General features: G+C 31.2%; 1 protein-coding gene across 2 annotated transcripts in view; it reads right to left on the bottom strand.

Annotated features, from left to right (window-relative positions):
* Window positions 1-267: 267 nt before the first annotated feature.
* The window catches only part of LOC106471838 (GA-binding protein subunit beta-2-like), a 71,760-nt gene continuing 54,057 nt past the window's right edge, over window positions 268-17,970 (bottom strand). The window contains exons 7-10 of one of the 2 annotated variants that reach the window (XM_022400445.1): window positions 9,868-9,942; window positions 9,366-9,485; window positions 3,501-3,622; window positions 268-478 (exon numbers count right to left, since the gene is read on the bottom strand). In XM_022400445.1, the coding sequence (XP_022256153.1) occupies window positions 356-478; window positions 3,501-3,622; window positions 9,366-9,485; window positions 9,868-9,942 (440 nt within the window). In that variant the 3' untranslated portion in view covers window positions 268-355. The remainder of the gene's footprint in view (window positions 479-3,500; window positions 3,623-9,365; window positions 9,486-9,867; window positions 9,943-17,970) is intronic. The other variant, XM_013932458.2, reaches the window with a different exon arrangement.

The raw sequence follows: 17,970 nt of genomic DNA, 5'->3' as shown, positions 1-17,970 counted from the left end.
GCAATCCTGAAAAATATTTGGGGGTGCTTAACTTTTTTCCAGGTGTATATAACAAGCACAAAATGGTTATGGGGTCAGTCCCTGGGACCAAACCCATATTGGGAAAGTTAAATGGCTTCTAAAATAAAGGAAAATACTTGCTTATATCCACACTCACTTCCTCTAAATGATTAACTAATGTAATTTGTTTAAAACAATTTGAAAAATGTATGTAACTGGTGTTCAACTTTGGAAATAGTTTAATATATAAAGACTTCAGATCAAGGAGTTTTTATTATATTAGAACACTTCACACCCAAGTTTAAACCTAATTCAATATGTTTTGTGTTACGTCTGAAAATGTGTGTCACTGTTGTCAAATTATGAACTTACTTGATGTAGAAATTGCTGATCCACCAACTACCATCATAGGTGTACTTTGAGCATTGCTTATAAGTGTAGGCAGCTGAGATTGGTCCGTTACTATAGCTATTAAGTTCTGAAAATATAGATAGGAGAAACAAAGAATCAGTTCTGCCATCATAATTCTACAATACATGTATACACCTAACAGCATAAAAAATTATCATTAGATTAACTTTGACACTTTGCCAAAAAGATGGGTGGAGAACCAAAATGTCTGGAAAAATCATTTAAATAAAAAACAACAACAAACTTTTGATATATTGTAAGTGTTGTAAAACTAATATTTCCTGACCATATATTACGATTAAAAGATATCAATGACAATTTATAATAAGCAAAATGAAAAAAATTTATTATAAATATTTCTTTTTAAATGATTTCTAAGGTTACTTGTTCACATTTATCATGTAAGGAAAGTTATAAAATAGAAATGCCACATCCTTGTGGGATGAGCTATTCAGGGTGATACATTTAATTTTAAAAACTAAATGATATACTGAATTATATACTAATGCGTGATTCTGTAAGCTTGCTGATTATTTCTTCCACCTCTTCAAACCTATTGTAACAAACTAGTTTCTTGTGCTTCAGTTCCTTTAGAGATCAAGTATCTGTCATTGCTTGTTTAGGTATTATCCAGGCATATACTCCACTATGGCTTTGCTACTCACCAGTAATATTTTACCCAATGTTTGAAAACACAAAAATTAAAATTTGATATTAAGAAATATTAATGGGTTAGAAATTTTCTTAACATTCCAACTAAATGATTCATAGTACTGGATATTTAAAGTCAAAGATTTCTTGCATTTAAAATGAGACAAAATTCATGAGCTTTTCAAGCACTTTGCAACAAATACTTTGTACGAAAGTGTGTCGGGATCCCATATGCTACAATGTATAAAGCAGTAAAGCACAACTGAAGCTCAAATGGTATATAAAAAATATTTATATTATAATTTGCAGGTTAAGAACTTTTCTGAGAACAACAAATTAACTCAGTTAAACTTTAGTTTCTTTCTAATAAGGTTGAATTATATGGCATTTAAGTTTAATCTTATTACTTTGATTTGGGAAATCCTATTTTAAATATAATCAGTTTGCCCCAATGAAGAAAGATCTTCCTTTCAAAAGCACTCGGGTTATAGGGTTTCATATTTTGTTTCCAACTAACTTTTTCTTAACATTACGAGTCAATATAATCATCCAGATTATTCTCAAAATTTAAAAAAATGTCTAGATGATCTGACACTATTTCAAATCTAAAACCAAAATGAAAATTCCATTTATGAGTTGTAAATAAGATAAAATATTCAAATAAAATATCCAACAAGCTTAATAATGGAACAGACAATTATGTTTGAATGTTTGTGTGTTTTATAAAATGTTTTTAATAGTGAATTTCAATATATATATATATATATATTATTGTCTTTCTCTATCATGTTTTATAATTTCCTGTTTTGCAAAGCAAATATGACATAAATTGGACATTCATAAACAATAAATGAGAATGTATTACGTATATTGTTAATCACATACTGTCTAATGTGAAACAAGTTACTTTAATTTTAAGAACATTTGGAATGATGTGTAATTAAGTAACTTCATAGGAATTTTGGTTTATGTTAATAATACATGACATTAGAATTTAGTACCAGTTATCATATAAAACGATATAATAAAATATGTCCAGTAATAATTCAATGAGGAAAAATTTTATCTTAGAAACCTGTTAACTTATTCAAGATTGTTGCATATTACCTGAATGATGGAATGGGTGAGGACTTTATGTTGGTAAGGTGTGACACAGATGATTAGCTAAGAAAGACACATCAGTGGAGGGTGGAGAAAGACTAGTTAGGGTAGCTGAGTTAGGAAAAGTTATTATTAAAGGAGTGCTTGAGTCTTTACTTTTACTTATAATAATTATATTGGTCCTTAGATAATTAGTAAATTGGTATAGATTAGTAGAGGTTCTGATAACACTAAGCTCTGAATATGTTGATGATACTGAGGGATTTCATATTGACTTGGATCAATTTGTCAGTTGGAGAAATAGTTTTCAAGATTCCTTTAATTACAAGGAATGCATATGGGATCTCATAATAAGGGTCACACATTTAACTACTCAATGGCATGACTGAAGAAAATAATTTTGGCACAGAGTAAAGGTAAGTCACATAAACCATCAAAGCAGTTCTCTGTTGCTAGCAATAATGTTAACAGAATTTTAAAATTATCTGAAGATATACTTAACAAAAGTCAAAAGAGGTAATTATCTCTTTATACTTAGGCCTCACTTTGAGTAAATATTATATGTAGTTTTAATTTCTCTATCTAAGAAAGGATATTGACTTATGGAAAGGAATCAGAGAAGGGCTACTAGGATGATGAGGAAGAGAAGGACTGTCTTATGGGGATAGGTTAAGACTTGTTAATTTATCTTCTCTTGACAAAAGAAGAGTAAGAAGTGATCTTATTGAAGCTTACAAAATTATCACACGAATCAACAGAATAAAGAGCTCCAATTTCTTTGTGTTTCATTCCAAAGACTACATAATAGGAATGATGCAAGTTGAAAATTTGGAATAGACAAGCCTATACAATTCAAGACAACTGTATTTTTCTGAAAGGGTGGTTAGCAGTATTGGAGGCCAGAAATTTACAAGAATTTAAGAGGAGAGTGAATTATTTCCTGAAAATTAATGGGTGGATTTCAATTTTTACTCAGGAGTCCACGTGCAGGGAAGCCTAGAATAATTAATGGTACCTTACAGTCTTCTAATGTTATGTTAAAACATATTACATTCGTTTTTTTTTACTGTAGATGGAATAAGAAGCTTCTGTGAGAAGTAATTTTTTGTTTTAATGATAACGGAACTCCAATTGATTTTATTTATTTCTAAAAAATCACTATTCTGAAATAAGTGTAATTATGGAATAGAACATGTGAAGTGCTTTATCATATTAATTTTGTAATGATGAAACAAAGTTCAACACTGTTTGAAAGCTTTTTAAACTTAATGTATGGATCCTACTATTGTACATACATTTTCTATTGTTTCCTTTGAAATGTTCTTTAAAATACTTACTTGACCAGAAGAAATTGTAGTTGATGTGCGCTGTGAATTAGCTGATTTAGTAGTTAATTCTTTCTGTTCTTCAGAAGGCTCTCTGGAATGCCTGACACTGTCTAGGGCTAATTTTCCTGCTTCTGAAAAGTATCATCATGTATTGAATATTTTTAATTCAATATACAAAACAGTTTTGCAACAAACAAAAATTATTTCCTACAAAGCCTACCAAAATTTTCAGTAAAAAAAATTAAAGGCTGAAGACAAAATAGTTTGAAGTTTAGAGAAGTAATTGAAACAACACTTTCCAATGTCATAAGTAAAAATACACAATGTTTATTTCTTTCACTGCTTGGACATATATGTCCCCCTCTAGAGCACTGTCATGCAAGTTTCAAATGTTTTACCACCATAAAATAAAAAATTCCCTTTCAAATTACCCTCAGTTTACCTGTTTCAAGTTTCAAATAACTATTTAAATACTAAAATGTGTCTTTCCATTTTCTGTTGTGTACCTATAAATAAGCTTAGCACTAGGAGATTTGTGCATCTATAAATGTGGCAGTGAAAAGTTAGTTCATTTACATTAACTTTTGTGAAACACTAAACTCCATGAAATGTTTGAATTGTGAAGGTTCCTTGTAATCAAATAAAATTAGACTTATTGTATCAAATAATATTACTTTTATTACAATTACTTTACTGGACTTTAATTTTTTTGTTTTTGATACTTATGGACGTTTTTATATTAAAAATTGGAGTATTAAGAAATTAATTTGAAAATTAGGTAAAAATACTCAGTTTCTAGAAGATTAATTCAAAATGTCAAATGACTGTTACTGAAGCCCTAATATAGTGTTTAACCAAATTTAAAATGATATAACCTACACTATTTCTATTTATAATTACTGAAACAACTTTGTAAGTTTTCAAAATGTCCATATTTGTTAAATTATGCCAACAACTTGCTGTATTTAACTGATAAAAATAATAAGTCAATTTAAAATTTCATCATGTTCATTGTTCCTTAGTTGAATTAACAACAAGTTTTATTTATCCTCTAGTACATTTTTGTGTGACAAATATTAAATACCTCTAGTATTTCTTTATGGTTCTAAACATATTAAGCATATAATTAAAAATAAGGAAGGTATGTACTATATATATATTTATTCATCTTCACTCACAAAAACCTTTGAGTCGTTTGAATATTACTTTATCCACTTGTTTAGCTTTACTGGGTAAGCTTAAAATGTACTCAACATCTTGCTCTGATGAGAATATATATACTAAATTCCTAAGTGTGTATTCATACTTAAAAGAACACACTAACTAAATTAACTCTTTCCAGCTTAGTGATAACATACTGCCATATTTGTGCATACATTAACCCATTCACTGTGGGCAGGTTAAAGAGCTCATGTTGTTGAATATACAAAACTGTTTAGTGTTGGCATTATTATTTATTTTGGGAGTTAATATTTCATGATTGTTGAGTTTTTCATAACAAGAGAGCTAAAAGTTAATTATTTTAAAGGCGATAGTTATGACAAGTTTGGTTACGTAAGTTGGTAACAGTCACGTGTTTGCAATTCATTGTTGTTGAAGCATTATTGTTGATGTCATATTACTCGAATCTTTGTTATTTTTTTAGGCTTCACTGAATATATATATATAAATGGCTTGAGAGCACAAGTCAAGAAGAAGAGCAAAAGAAGCAAAGTCAAGTGAAATAAAGTAAAAATAGAGAAAAGTTAGAAAATATGAAGTCAGCCGGCATGTGAATGATTAGCCATAACAGGCGATATTTTAAAGTGAGTTTCACAGTTTAATAGAGATAAGGAGAATACTTTGTCTTGTCACAGGGTGTTTATAAAGTAACTGAACCCACATGTGTGGACTTTGACAAAAAAGAAACAATCATTTGAAGTTCGAGATACAACTATGGGAATCCACGAGGTAGCGTAACTGAATTATTCACTGATACTATTGTGATAAAAACAAAGAAAAATAATTCGTCTTTCAAATGGATTCTAAAGTAATTGATTCAGCTTAAGTGGACTTTTGACAAGAAAAAGAGAACTATTTAGAGTTTGAGATACAACTATGGTAGATATCCATAGTATAAAGAATTTCTGTACATATTTTGGATTGTTGTGAACATATTACTTTAAAACAAGTGGATTGTGTGCTGTCTGTTTATTGTTTGAATTTATCGCCAACAAGTCAAAGATATCTACTGTAGAAGAATCCTCAGCTCACTCATATACATAAAACTCTGACACGTCATGACCTTTTATTTTTAAAATTTTTAAAATAACTTTTCTATTACTTATGTCAATAGAATTGAGATCGAAACATAGTTATAGTCCAAATTTTAATATTATCAATGTTTTACTTTCTTAATTTAAAATGAAATATAAAGAAAAATGCCAAATATCAATTTTTGTTTGTTACATAGCACCTCCTACTGTCTTATTGCTCAGTTTATATTATATTATGCCTACCATACAATGTACAGTAGTTAACAAATTAGAAACCTGAATTTGTGATATAGACAAGCTAGAATATAAAATAAAAACTTCCCACCTCTTTGATTTGCTGAGATGTCAATATATTTAGCTAAATAATAACGTGGTTCTTCCCACTACTCCATTATTTTCAAACCTCTTGTCTAGTCCCATCTACTTCTTTTGACTAAGTGTTTACTACTAAGAGAAAGAGGAGTTGCCTGTGTACATAAATCTGACAGTCGTTTGTAAACAGCTTGAAGAAGAAAGTCACAATTTCACCAAAACTGTATAAGTGTGATGACTAAGTTGTTGCTCTGAATAGATATGATATTTTTTTAAAGTCATATATAGGTTGTTTAGAAACCCAGAAAAATTACAGGGATTTTGTGTGCACAAATATAATAAGTTAATATTTGTTTTCTAAAATTCATATTTGAAGCCTACAAAATTAATATCTCTTCACTCTCCACTCAGAAGAATAAACAAGGCTTAGTACGTACATGAGCACAAAATTTCATAACACTGTAAGTATTCAAATTTTTTTTCAAAATATTTTTTTCTTTACTCTCCTATGTTTAATAAAAATAACTAAAATTTAAGCATTTGTGAATAAATAGTATTTATTGGTTGACGAATAAATTTTCTGAAAGGGAAATAGGATTTTTCAATCATGCGCATAAATAATATCTTTGTATGCCTGCACGATATACCGCTAATTTCCAAACATCCCACAAGGATGACCAATACTCAAAAACTTGAGATGTTTATTGGATTGGCTCCAAGCCATATAATAAACGTTTTCACTGATTAAATGTGTAATTTTGTGACTCTGGGATATTCTCATTGTAAGCACTGTAGGATACATAAGCCGATAAATTCCACATTGTGTCCTCAGAGCAGGGGTCAAGTCTGCTTATTTCTTCGTGCATGCTTTGTTGCTCTCAAGAGTATTGTATTACAGTGTTACATAGTCTAATGACGCATGTGATGATTTGTTGTTTTATTTTCAGAAGATTTCTATTTCAGTAATTGATAGTAAAATAAACACAGAAAATAAATGTGAAATGTCTAGTAGTTCAAACTCTCAAGAGAAGTACTTTGAAACTTTGTGAAAGAAAAAAGGGCACAGTTACTCATTTTATTTTTGACTTTACAACTTTTCATTATACTTTCATGGTATGTCTACTGGCTGAAGAATGAAATATATTTTTTGGGTAGAGCTAATAACAGATAAGATATAAAGTTTTTATTGAAAAAGTTATATAGTTATTTAGGAGGTTTTAGAGGTTACATACATGCAATTTGAAATTTTTGAGATAAAGAAAAATATTTCTAATCTTAATTTAAACATCACTTTGCACTCAGACTAGTAAAAAAAAGATTCAATATATTCATGGACAAATCTTTAGTAAAAAATACTTCATTAAAAACTGAGTTTTTGTGCACAAATGACATGTAATGTTTACTAAAAGTCTGCCAAATTTTGTGAAAGTATACATACTATATTAGAAATTATGGTATGAAAACTATAACAAGCAAAAAATAGTTATGAGGTCAGTCCCTGGTACCGAACCCATAGTGAGAGAGTTAATAAAACCTCATAATTCATACATCACCACATCAGAAACATAGACACTTAAAACATCAATGAGCACTTTTTAATAGACAAACTGGAGGAAAGACAGCTAGTCAACAGCAACAACTGTCAACTTTTGGGTTACTTGTGTCTGAGTGAATAGTGGAATGTGACTGTCACTTTTATAATTTACCATTTGCTAACCCATTTTGTTGAAAGAAATTCTGCAAATATATATATATATCAATAAAACTAATAAAATAGAATAGTATTTATTACATTATATCTTATCTACAAAAGTTACCACTGCATATTTCTTAGAAATTATGAACAGCTGTTAAAAATGACCCTCAGCTGATACTTAAGCTCCTACCAGAGTTAACAGTACTACAAATCTTCATAGTTTCAAATAACCAAAAATGAGGTTTTGTAAAGTGAAAAGTGATTACTCCATCAAAGTAAAGAAACAAGACATTAGCAGAAGGAGCTACAATGCTGTAACTACAATGCATTTAAAGAGAAAAGGGAGCCCTATATCAAATAGTGTGAAAAATAAAATAACCCACACTTTCAGACAACATATTTATCATTTTGTTAACATTAAAAGCTTTGAAAATTAGTGTTTTCACACTATCTGATTTATAAATGAGCAACAAAAATGTCAAACAAAATATCACAGTTATGACTTCTATGTTGAAATTTTTTTATCTATGCAGGTAAGAAGTTCAAATATTGCTACACCAAAAAAATCTACAACTGGGGAGAGCAAAATTCAAAATCAGGGTTAGCAGTTTGGACTTTTTTTTTTTCCTTCTTACTTTGAGGGTTGAGATCAGACGAAATTTGTAAAAAGTATTGATGTCATTTAATCTCTTTAAAAAAAAAAGATTGAGTTTGTTTCAGAAATTATTGTAAAGTTACACAAGGGTCACCTGAACTAGTCATCCATAATTTTGAACTGACAGATTAGAGGGAAGGCAACTAGTCAACAGCACCCACCATCAACTCCTGTTTGACAATTACTCTTATAATACACCCATGGCCCCTAAAGTGTGGAGATGAATTTGGAGCACTGGGACACAGACTATGGAACCTTGGATTCATAGTCCAACATACTAAGTACTAAGCTATGTCTGGTCACAAGACACTGGGCTAGAAAGAGTTAAGCAGTACTCGTGTAATAATTCTTTTGAAATAACTTAGGATTAATATCAGAGCAGATCATTGGACTTCTCATTTTACTTTAAGAATTTAAACTTGAATCATGATTATCAAATATAACAATTATGTTCTATGTGCTACTCTCAGAATGTTTTAAAAAGGATTTAGTTACCACTGTTATTAGAGATAAAAGTTGATGATTTCAATTTCTTGGAGGGTAGAAATTAGCAAATTACAAACTGTTTAGAACACTATTCCTACATCTTTAACACCTTTAAGGATCTTTTCATAATTTACACCATTCAAACCCTGTAATATCTTTTAATGACATTAGTCATTAAAGTTTCAACTTATTACACCTTATTTTTTTCTATCAACTTTCTTTCAGTCTGTACTTTACACAGATAAATTGAAAGTTGGGTAATACCTATACTACATAGCATGTCTAAAAATATAGTAAGAATGTTACATCTGTAACTATTACATATTCTGTCTATTAAGTTTAACTATTTTATCCTCTCTTTATATTCAAATATGCTAGTTACAGTAAACTTGTTTGTTCACTAAATAATTAAATATTTAACTGTTACTATTTAACAGACCCAAATGTAGAACAAGAAGAATAAATAGTACCAGTAAGGGTTATTGTCTGACCCCCTTCTAATGCTGAAGCCACAATAGTCGACGTGTCTGTAGGCAGTAGAGTAATTCCATGAGTTTCTAACCACTGAAGAGCTTCTGTAGTAGACACAGCTACACAAAATAAATACCACTTGAAACTTAAACAACTAAATACAATATTATATTACAAACTTATTTTACTTTCCATGCTGTTCATTACCATATTTTAACAACACTGAACAAAAATCAACAAAACTTAAATTCTGGTAGCCAAAATTTATTTCCATAAAGTTCTAAAATATGTGAAAATATACCAAAGATAAATAACATATATTTTTTTTGTTTTCTGCTTAATATCATAAGTATTCAATAGAAATGGTTTCCTAGCTGATTACATTTTTCAATCTATATCACATTTTGAGAAAATTACAGGAAAAAAAAGATTAAGTATTTGTCTACGGTAATCATTGTACTACAATATTTGATCAAGTATTCAAGCAAAGTTTCAGCTCACTTGCACTGGGAGCTGTTGCTTCAGCAAGGGCTGCAAGAGTGGCTAATACTGAAGTACTTCTTTGATCAGTAGTATCTGTAAAAATAAATTACCAAAAAATTCTTAATAACCAGATGTCAAACAAACAGGTAATAAAAGGATAATGAAAAGTTAAAACTAGATACTTTATAACACAATGAAGTTTTAAGCAAGGTTACAGTATGTTGCTTGACCCAGTATGATTTATTCATCCCATTCATGTAACTACTTTCAAAAAACTTTACTAAAATAATAATGTAATGAGTCCTATCATGGACAGATTCTTCTAGATTATTCTGTAAAAATAATGTAAAGTCCAAATCCATTTATTTTATGATACGTTATGCAGGCTATGTTCTCTGACAGGTCTAACTCGCAAATAAAATTTTACTGTCACTTACATATAAAATTTCTTCTCCTATTTATAACACAACTCCAAAATTGGCTAACTAACACACTCAGAAACTGACCAATAACATTGTAACTGACTAATTAACCACCACATACCCCCAGAAGTACACTTAACAAAGTTTGAGAAACACTGAGTTAGTTAATCAGTGAGCTAGTCAGTTGATCATTGAAGGGGTACATGAAAAGAAAGGGGAAACAAAAACAATTAAATAAAAAGGATGGGAAAGAAAAAAGAACTTCGTAATGTCAGTTAAAAATAGTAATTAATATGATATAAAAATATGTACATATTTATTTTCATTACCAGAATCATAAGGTGTGCAAATATATACTAAATTTGAAAAAGAGTATGCCAGCTTCTAAAGTGTTAGAACCAATGAACTAACTAATAAATCTACTCGTATATATTTGATGCTTTTCTCCTTCTCTAGTCTCACTTGAATTTTATATTATTCAACCACATTCCTGACAATCAGGAAAGCCAGAGATATCATATCTTATCCTTACATCATAACAAACACTTTACTGAACATAATGTCTAAACTGAAATATTAAAAACCTAACCTACACCAAGAACAAAGGTAGGAAATCTTCCCCAAAGTCAAAAACTAAAAAATTCATGATATTCATCTATCTATATAAAATAATAGTGAAAAATACCTCTTAACTTTTGAATATACACACATAGCCTGATAATTAAAACAAATTACCAAAAATACTATATTGACTTAGTCCCTTTCATTTCTTTAGAAGCATTACTTGGCAAAAGAGCTATCATAAAGCTACCATAATCAGAATCAATTCAACATTATAAACAATTTACTATGACTTAATGCCAAGTTTATACGAGTCACATCTGAAATGTCTTTTACATATACTTTAATAAAATACTTGCAGTACCTAACTATCATCATAATTAAAATAAACTAGTACAAATTATACTTTCATTTTATGTTAAAATGACAGCAATTAAATACTGTAAATCCACTATTTACTCCTTAGCCAGAAATATTTTGTCAGACAGGAATATTTTAATGTCTAATTTTTAGTAACAGATATTTTTAAAAAGCAATAAAAGGATGTGAAATCCTGAAAACTAAAAAAAAAAAAATTTAAATTGAATATAACTATAATAAGGGGGAAAAAATGAAAAGATAAATGGAAATTTGAATATCATAGATAGGACACTAATAAGGCAGACTACTATTAGAAAATAAAAACATAATTTTAATCATCCGATCCCTGTTCTTGAACTATGGTCAGAGAAGACTTCTGAGGAGTCTTTGATTAAATGGAAGCCAGCTAATAACATCAGGCTGATGTAAATTGCCAAGTGTCTCAGAGAGTTGTTAGTCTTTCTGACCAATGTTTTGAACAGAAATATCATCATTCGTGACACAAGCAAATTACTGCTTTTTGTAGACTAAATCTAAATACAATGCATACGGTGATAGTGGAAGTGTGGTGTGAGTGGTTGAGTTACATATTTTTATATCCTGTGGAATGGAATTATAAATGACAAAAGACTATAACAACCACATTGTATAATACTTTGTGCAACCACATGCTGATGCAACTGGGCTTGATGTCATTCTAATGGATGGTAACACACACACACACACACAATCCTTCACCATTCAAAACTTTTTGATGCATTTCTTGAAATAGCTTTCATACTCACCAATTTCAATCTCGTAGATCAGTGTTTCTCAACCACTGATCACAATCACCTTGCTGTCCATGGGACTTCATGAAACAAAAAAACAAAAACTGAATATTCATATGTAAACCATAATGATTTTTCATTGTACCTGATCTGCAACAGTCTACTGAGAGTCTATCCTTGGTATTGAAAAGGTTGAGAAACATGAGATCTTGGGAATCTCATTACATTCCATCAAGAGACTCCAGACACTAAAGAGAATTGGTCAAGGAGGATAACTCTTTGTAAAGATAAAAGCCACCACTACTAAATATTAAATCATAATAGTAGACTATTGACCAATCATTTGCACTTCAGATCACGACTTATCAGTAATGTCTAATTTGCATAAAAAATATTATTTAAGGAGGTGATGAAATTATTTTATAATAGCTGTTTCGCCTTGTCATAGCTGTAATATTACACATTTCCATTGTTCTCTAACTGTTTTGAGCAGTTAAGCATAACAAAATATGAAGTCAGACTCATACAGTAATAAAGTCCTATAGTTATGATTATGACAAATGCGTAAAAGTATTTTTTTACATAACAATAGATTTCATTTGAAAGACTGTAAACTCTAACTGCAAAACTCAGCTATGTTAAAGCAAAAAATAACAGATTTTATTAGTTTACCATTAAGAAGCAGTTACTAAAAATATTTTGCAAAAACCATGAGTGATCCAATCCCTATTCAGAGAGTTAACCACATTACATAATAAATATGAGTGAATAAATCATAAAATACTAAGATTTATTGTAAGAGCTCTTCAATCAAGTCCATTAATGATGGGTTATAACAGTTTATTTATGTTTCTTGGTGTAATGTTCATTTAATCTATTTCAATTTTTTTCTAACAATCAGAATTGTGCTACTTGACACATATAACAGTGTGCATTAATTCAGCTCTGTGCCTAACTTTCAGAAATTTAGGATCTCTGAAATACTGAATAATTACCTAGTTTTGGTCAATTAAGTCTAGTGCTACAACGAAAACCTGGCAACATCTGGAATTGTATATCAGGTCCACAGTAGGAAGTACAATACTCCAGCAACACCTTCAAAATGCCACTGCACTATTCTCAACAGAGTGGTATGATTCATCACTCAGGAGGACAGGCCTCCATGGTTCACTACCCCAGCATTTAGGAACTGGTACGAACTTTCATGCTCCACTAGAAGAAAGGGGGGAAAACAATCTGGAGAACTCTGCATCACTGGAGATAGTAGAACGGGAGACTGCAATACCTTATTTTGAAAAACAAATCTACTACATCGACTGAGTTGATCAACCAAAACCTGGTGGTATCTGGAATTGTATATCAGGCCTGTGGTAGGAAGAGTCTCAATGCCACGGAGCATCAGAGATAAGTAGCAATCTCTGTCTGCTTTACTCATGTTAGTACTTGAGTGAATGATCCAGGACAAACATATTTATGAAGCAAAAAACCACTTGAGAGAACTACTATGGAACACCCCATCTCTACAGTGTGAATAACCCAAACCTGCGACACAATAGTTTAGCCATAGATAACAATAAAATAGAGACACACAACCAACACCAGGCAGCATCAGGTCCATGGTAGGAGGGGCTACAACATAATTGACATCTAGCATGGTCGCAGGATGGACAATGCAGATTTTCAAAAAACAAAAAAAGTACACCTGGTCAGGCACCACTTGCCACACAGTAGGATCCACAATAAACTAGCAAAAGGCCCATGAAAAAAGTAAGAAAAGTTTGAAAAAAAAGCAACCTCTTGCAATACCAAACATAACAATTTAAATAAAGAAAGAAAACTAAGTTAGTAGTAGAACGGAAAACGTCAACAAATCTGCAAGCAAAAACCAGAGCTTCTGTACAGTACTACTGCAAATCGAGAAGTGATTAACGAGTGCAGATATGAAGAGAGCACTGGTTATTATAGGAGTGGTCGTGCTCCTACTGGTGGAGAGCAACTACATGATCATTTACATGTGGATATGCAGAAGCAGAAGGTGGAAGGCTAGTGATGTGCATTGAAAATTTGTGCCAACAGAGGGCAGAGCTAGTTGAGAAAAGCTATCTTATGAGTGGATGTAAGATATCATATCGGAATACTACTAAGGAGCATAGTACTGAAGGTGGATGGCATGTTTATGTCTGTTGATATAATCCTTATACTAAAATCCTCCACTGCACAAGAGACTATTGCATAGTGATTAAATTTAATAACTTTTGCATGAGTGGCTTACATAAAAGTTTAAGAACCTTTCCTACAATTTTTAGTTGTTTATTTATTTAAATGGTGTCATGAGATCTGTGTAAATAAATGACGGAGGAAGTCTGATTGTTATATATTAGCAGCTATATATGCAAATTGAAACAAGTTTTGTAAATGCTTTAGAACAGAAAATATTTAGCATACATTTAAGTTGAAAAACCAAATGATGCTGTGGTCATTATAACTAGTTTGAGAAGGTACTGAACACTGGTGCATTCAATTTTGAGTCATGTTTAAGGATATTATAGATGTTTGTGAAAAAACTCTGAAAATGTAAATTCAAGTTGTCAAATGTAATCACATAATTGCCACAATTATTTCTTGCTATCTTAGATGTTAACTTTACTCTGGATAGCAAGTGTACAAATGGTGTAAAGACTATTTAAATTGATAATACCCAATTATAAAGATTTTATAACACAGTTTTTAGTAATGTATAAAAATGTGTAAGTTCTAATATATCTATCATATACATTTAACTTAAAAAAATTATTCCTGCTAAAGTATGGAAAATTGAAATTTATATGCAGCATTTTCCTTTAAGAAAATGTATGGATAATTGCCAATGATTCACACATTAACATGATTCAAAAGCATAGACATTATTAAGATATAGTGAAACTTTATAGCTTCCATTCTCCTTCATGTATGTAGATATAAACCAGAAAGTCAAACCCACATACCACGGCCTCCTATTACATATGTCTTTCAAAAATATCAATAATTCTCTCTGACATTTGCTATTGCATTATCTATAAATAACAGAGAGAGAAGATTTCAATTTAATGATTTCCATATAATGCTAGTTTGTTCCCATAACTAGTCTTAGTTATTATGCATTTATTTCATAGTTTGCTACTGCCCAGGGCACAATGACCAGGTAAGGGAATTATTTTAACATGTTAGCTGCCACATAATAAATTAATTATAAAAAAAATTAAACATTCAAGAGGTGCGAAGGAGAAATCACAGTGTTCCAAACTCATATGGCACAAAAGAAATTTGGCTTTGAAACAAAATTGGCTGTGATTCACTGGTGTGACACACAGCAATAAAAGTGTTAATACACATAGCTTAGTTAGAAAGTCAGTTAAACTACATAAATTTTAGGTCATTTATATTTTTTGGTGTTCTTAATTGCATGTTTGAGGAAAATAAAAATTATTTTATGCCTGACTATCATTGTTATAAAAAAAAAAAGTAAGGGCTAAGTTTCACCAGGAGCCAACAGCAGAAAAATAAAAGGTCAGACACAAGTACTAAATGTTAACATTTTCCTATGCTGAAAATGCATTTCCAATAGATATTTACATCTTTTCACAAAATAGCTTTTCTTGACTTGTGCTGCCACCTATATACACAATTTTAACTCGCCCCTAACCTTGATGTTCCCACCTGCCCTTTTGTGATTACACATGTGGTATAAATTTGCTGTAGCATGCAACAACCCTTAACCAATAGGTGTGTGTGTGTGGCACACCCTCCTAATGCAGCTCCCTCTATACTGTAGAGTACTATCATTACTTCAAGATTAGGCAAAAGGAAGCACCAGAAGAGGAGAGTATGTGTGGGAAGTAAATAATTCTACGAGACCTCAGATGTGGTCAAATACATCAATCAAAAAAGTTTGACCTCCTGAGTCCAATAATGTAATTAGATCTCAAATTGGGTCAAGAGATGATGGAGCTATGAGCTAAAAGCTTGTACTTGAAAAACTCAGAACTATTGTATGAGCTGCTATGCTACAGCTAAAAATATCAAAATGAATGAGAAATGTAATGGGAGTAAGATGTGACTCCTCCAAGTTGAACCAACCAATGCAGATGCACCATCTCCAAAAAGAGAAGAAGAGCATGGCTTGTTGGGACAGAGCCAAAAGAGAAAATAAGCATCTGAGATGTCCAACCTCGGTCATCCCAAGACACGGAGCAAAAAACTACTGCAGAGTGAGAAATTCCCCATGGGAAAACGAAGGAGAATGAGAAAACTGACTGAGACATGAAAGACATAAGACTCTACACTTATCTACAGATTCTCTGGATGGGTTTCTCATCCATTTTCAGGGTTTTCTTCCCTCATATTTGTGGTTCCCAATAGTGGTTGCAACCATTTGGACCAATATTGCCACTGTTCAATGTTGGCAAGAAATAACAGGACCAAGAGACATTGGAGAATGAGTGAGAAAGTATAACATAGGTTAAGACTCTCTTTTAGAAATCAAATTACTCAACAACTGGCTTCAAATGGAAGGAAAAGGTCCATGAACTAAATGAAACAAGTCTTACTGACCCTGAACATCTAGGATAGTCACTGCCAGTGAAAATGCTGCAGAAGATAAACAAGCCACTGTAGAAAAGAAGTGAATGAGCATCTGTCAAAATCCCACAGGTGAATGGTAGATGACCACAGAAAGAATGTTAAAAAAGGAAAAATAATGAAAAAGAGTACTGTGTAAGACAAGGTAAGAAAACTTAAGCCTAAGAAAAGTGAACTAAAGACAGGGGATCTGTTTACCAGTCAAAGAAAAGTAATATAACACAAAGTCATGTCTAGTCATATGGGGTAATAAAGGAAAGAGAATGAAGCATGCAAGCCCCAAGGTAGTGGTAAAATAATTCCTAATACCTAAAAAACCTCGTCATGAAATCACACATAAAAAAATGCTGAAGTATGATCAAGACAATATGGATATAACATGAGGTAAAGATAGGTGGGAAAAAATTGGTAAAATCTCTTCCATCACAAATGAGAAACACAGGTTGAGGTATGTCAGTGACAAAAGAAGGGGCAGGCTGCATAAAAGACTCCAACACCTGCCACATAAAAGCCTTCACCTCTCCCAACAGATAAAGATAAACCCAATGCCAATGTAGTTGGTAGGCTAGCATGAATAAAGTTGTGTTGTTTAACACCAGACAAAGTGAAAGTTACCAACTCTTGTAAAAAATGTCTTTGTAGATACTTCCATTGTAAAATGCATAAATCTGAAAAGTTCATGAGCTAAAAAAAATATGTTTTTGCACATGATTGCCAAATCAAGAAGTGATGATAATGCTTTACAGTCCAGAAGGAGCCAGCCGCACTAGGAGGGTGTGTCACATTCCTATTGGTGAAGGGTTGTCACATGCTCATTTGTATGCTACAGTGCAGCTATACCACAAGTAATCACATGAGTAGGTGGGAGCATCAAGGCAAGTGGTGAGCAAAAATTGTGCATATAGAGGGCAGCACAAATCGAGAAAAATTATTATGAGATAATGTAAGTTATCATATCATAATTTCTATTTCTTTATGTATATATTTAGTTATTGTTATAAAAGTAACTTAAATAAAAAATTTTTCACAGCATGGTATGTACACAAGCTGCTCAAGAATTAAGTAATTCAATCCAGGTGATTTACAGCTTCGTTACACAGATTTAGTAGCTAAACATGGTTCAAAGAGCAATAAAACAAGAAAATTAAATTAAAACAGATGTAAGCTCGTTAGGATAAACAACTGTGATTTTCTGTTAAAATATGCAGTAATTCCAGAAAGAAAAACAGTGTAATTTAGATTTTTTTTTTGTGTGTCTGGTCAAATGGACTGAACTTATAGTGTTAGGATACAGAAAATAATGGATAAAAAGTAAATAATAAAAAAAAAATTATAAAAAGTTAAAATAAACTAAAAACTTTTCTACAAGTAAGGTATGCAACACAAGTTCG

Source organism: Limulus polyphemus, unplaced genomic scaffold (assembly GCF_000517525.1).
Source record: "Limulus polyphemus unplaced genomic scaffold, Limulus_polyphemus-2.1.2 Scaffold4896, whole genome shotgun sequence".
NCBI lineage: Eukaryota > Metazoa > Arthropoda > Merostomata > Xiphosura > Limulidae > Limulus > Limulus polyphemus.
This window is presented reverse-complemented; position numbering and strand designations above follow the sequence as displayed.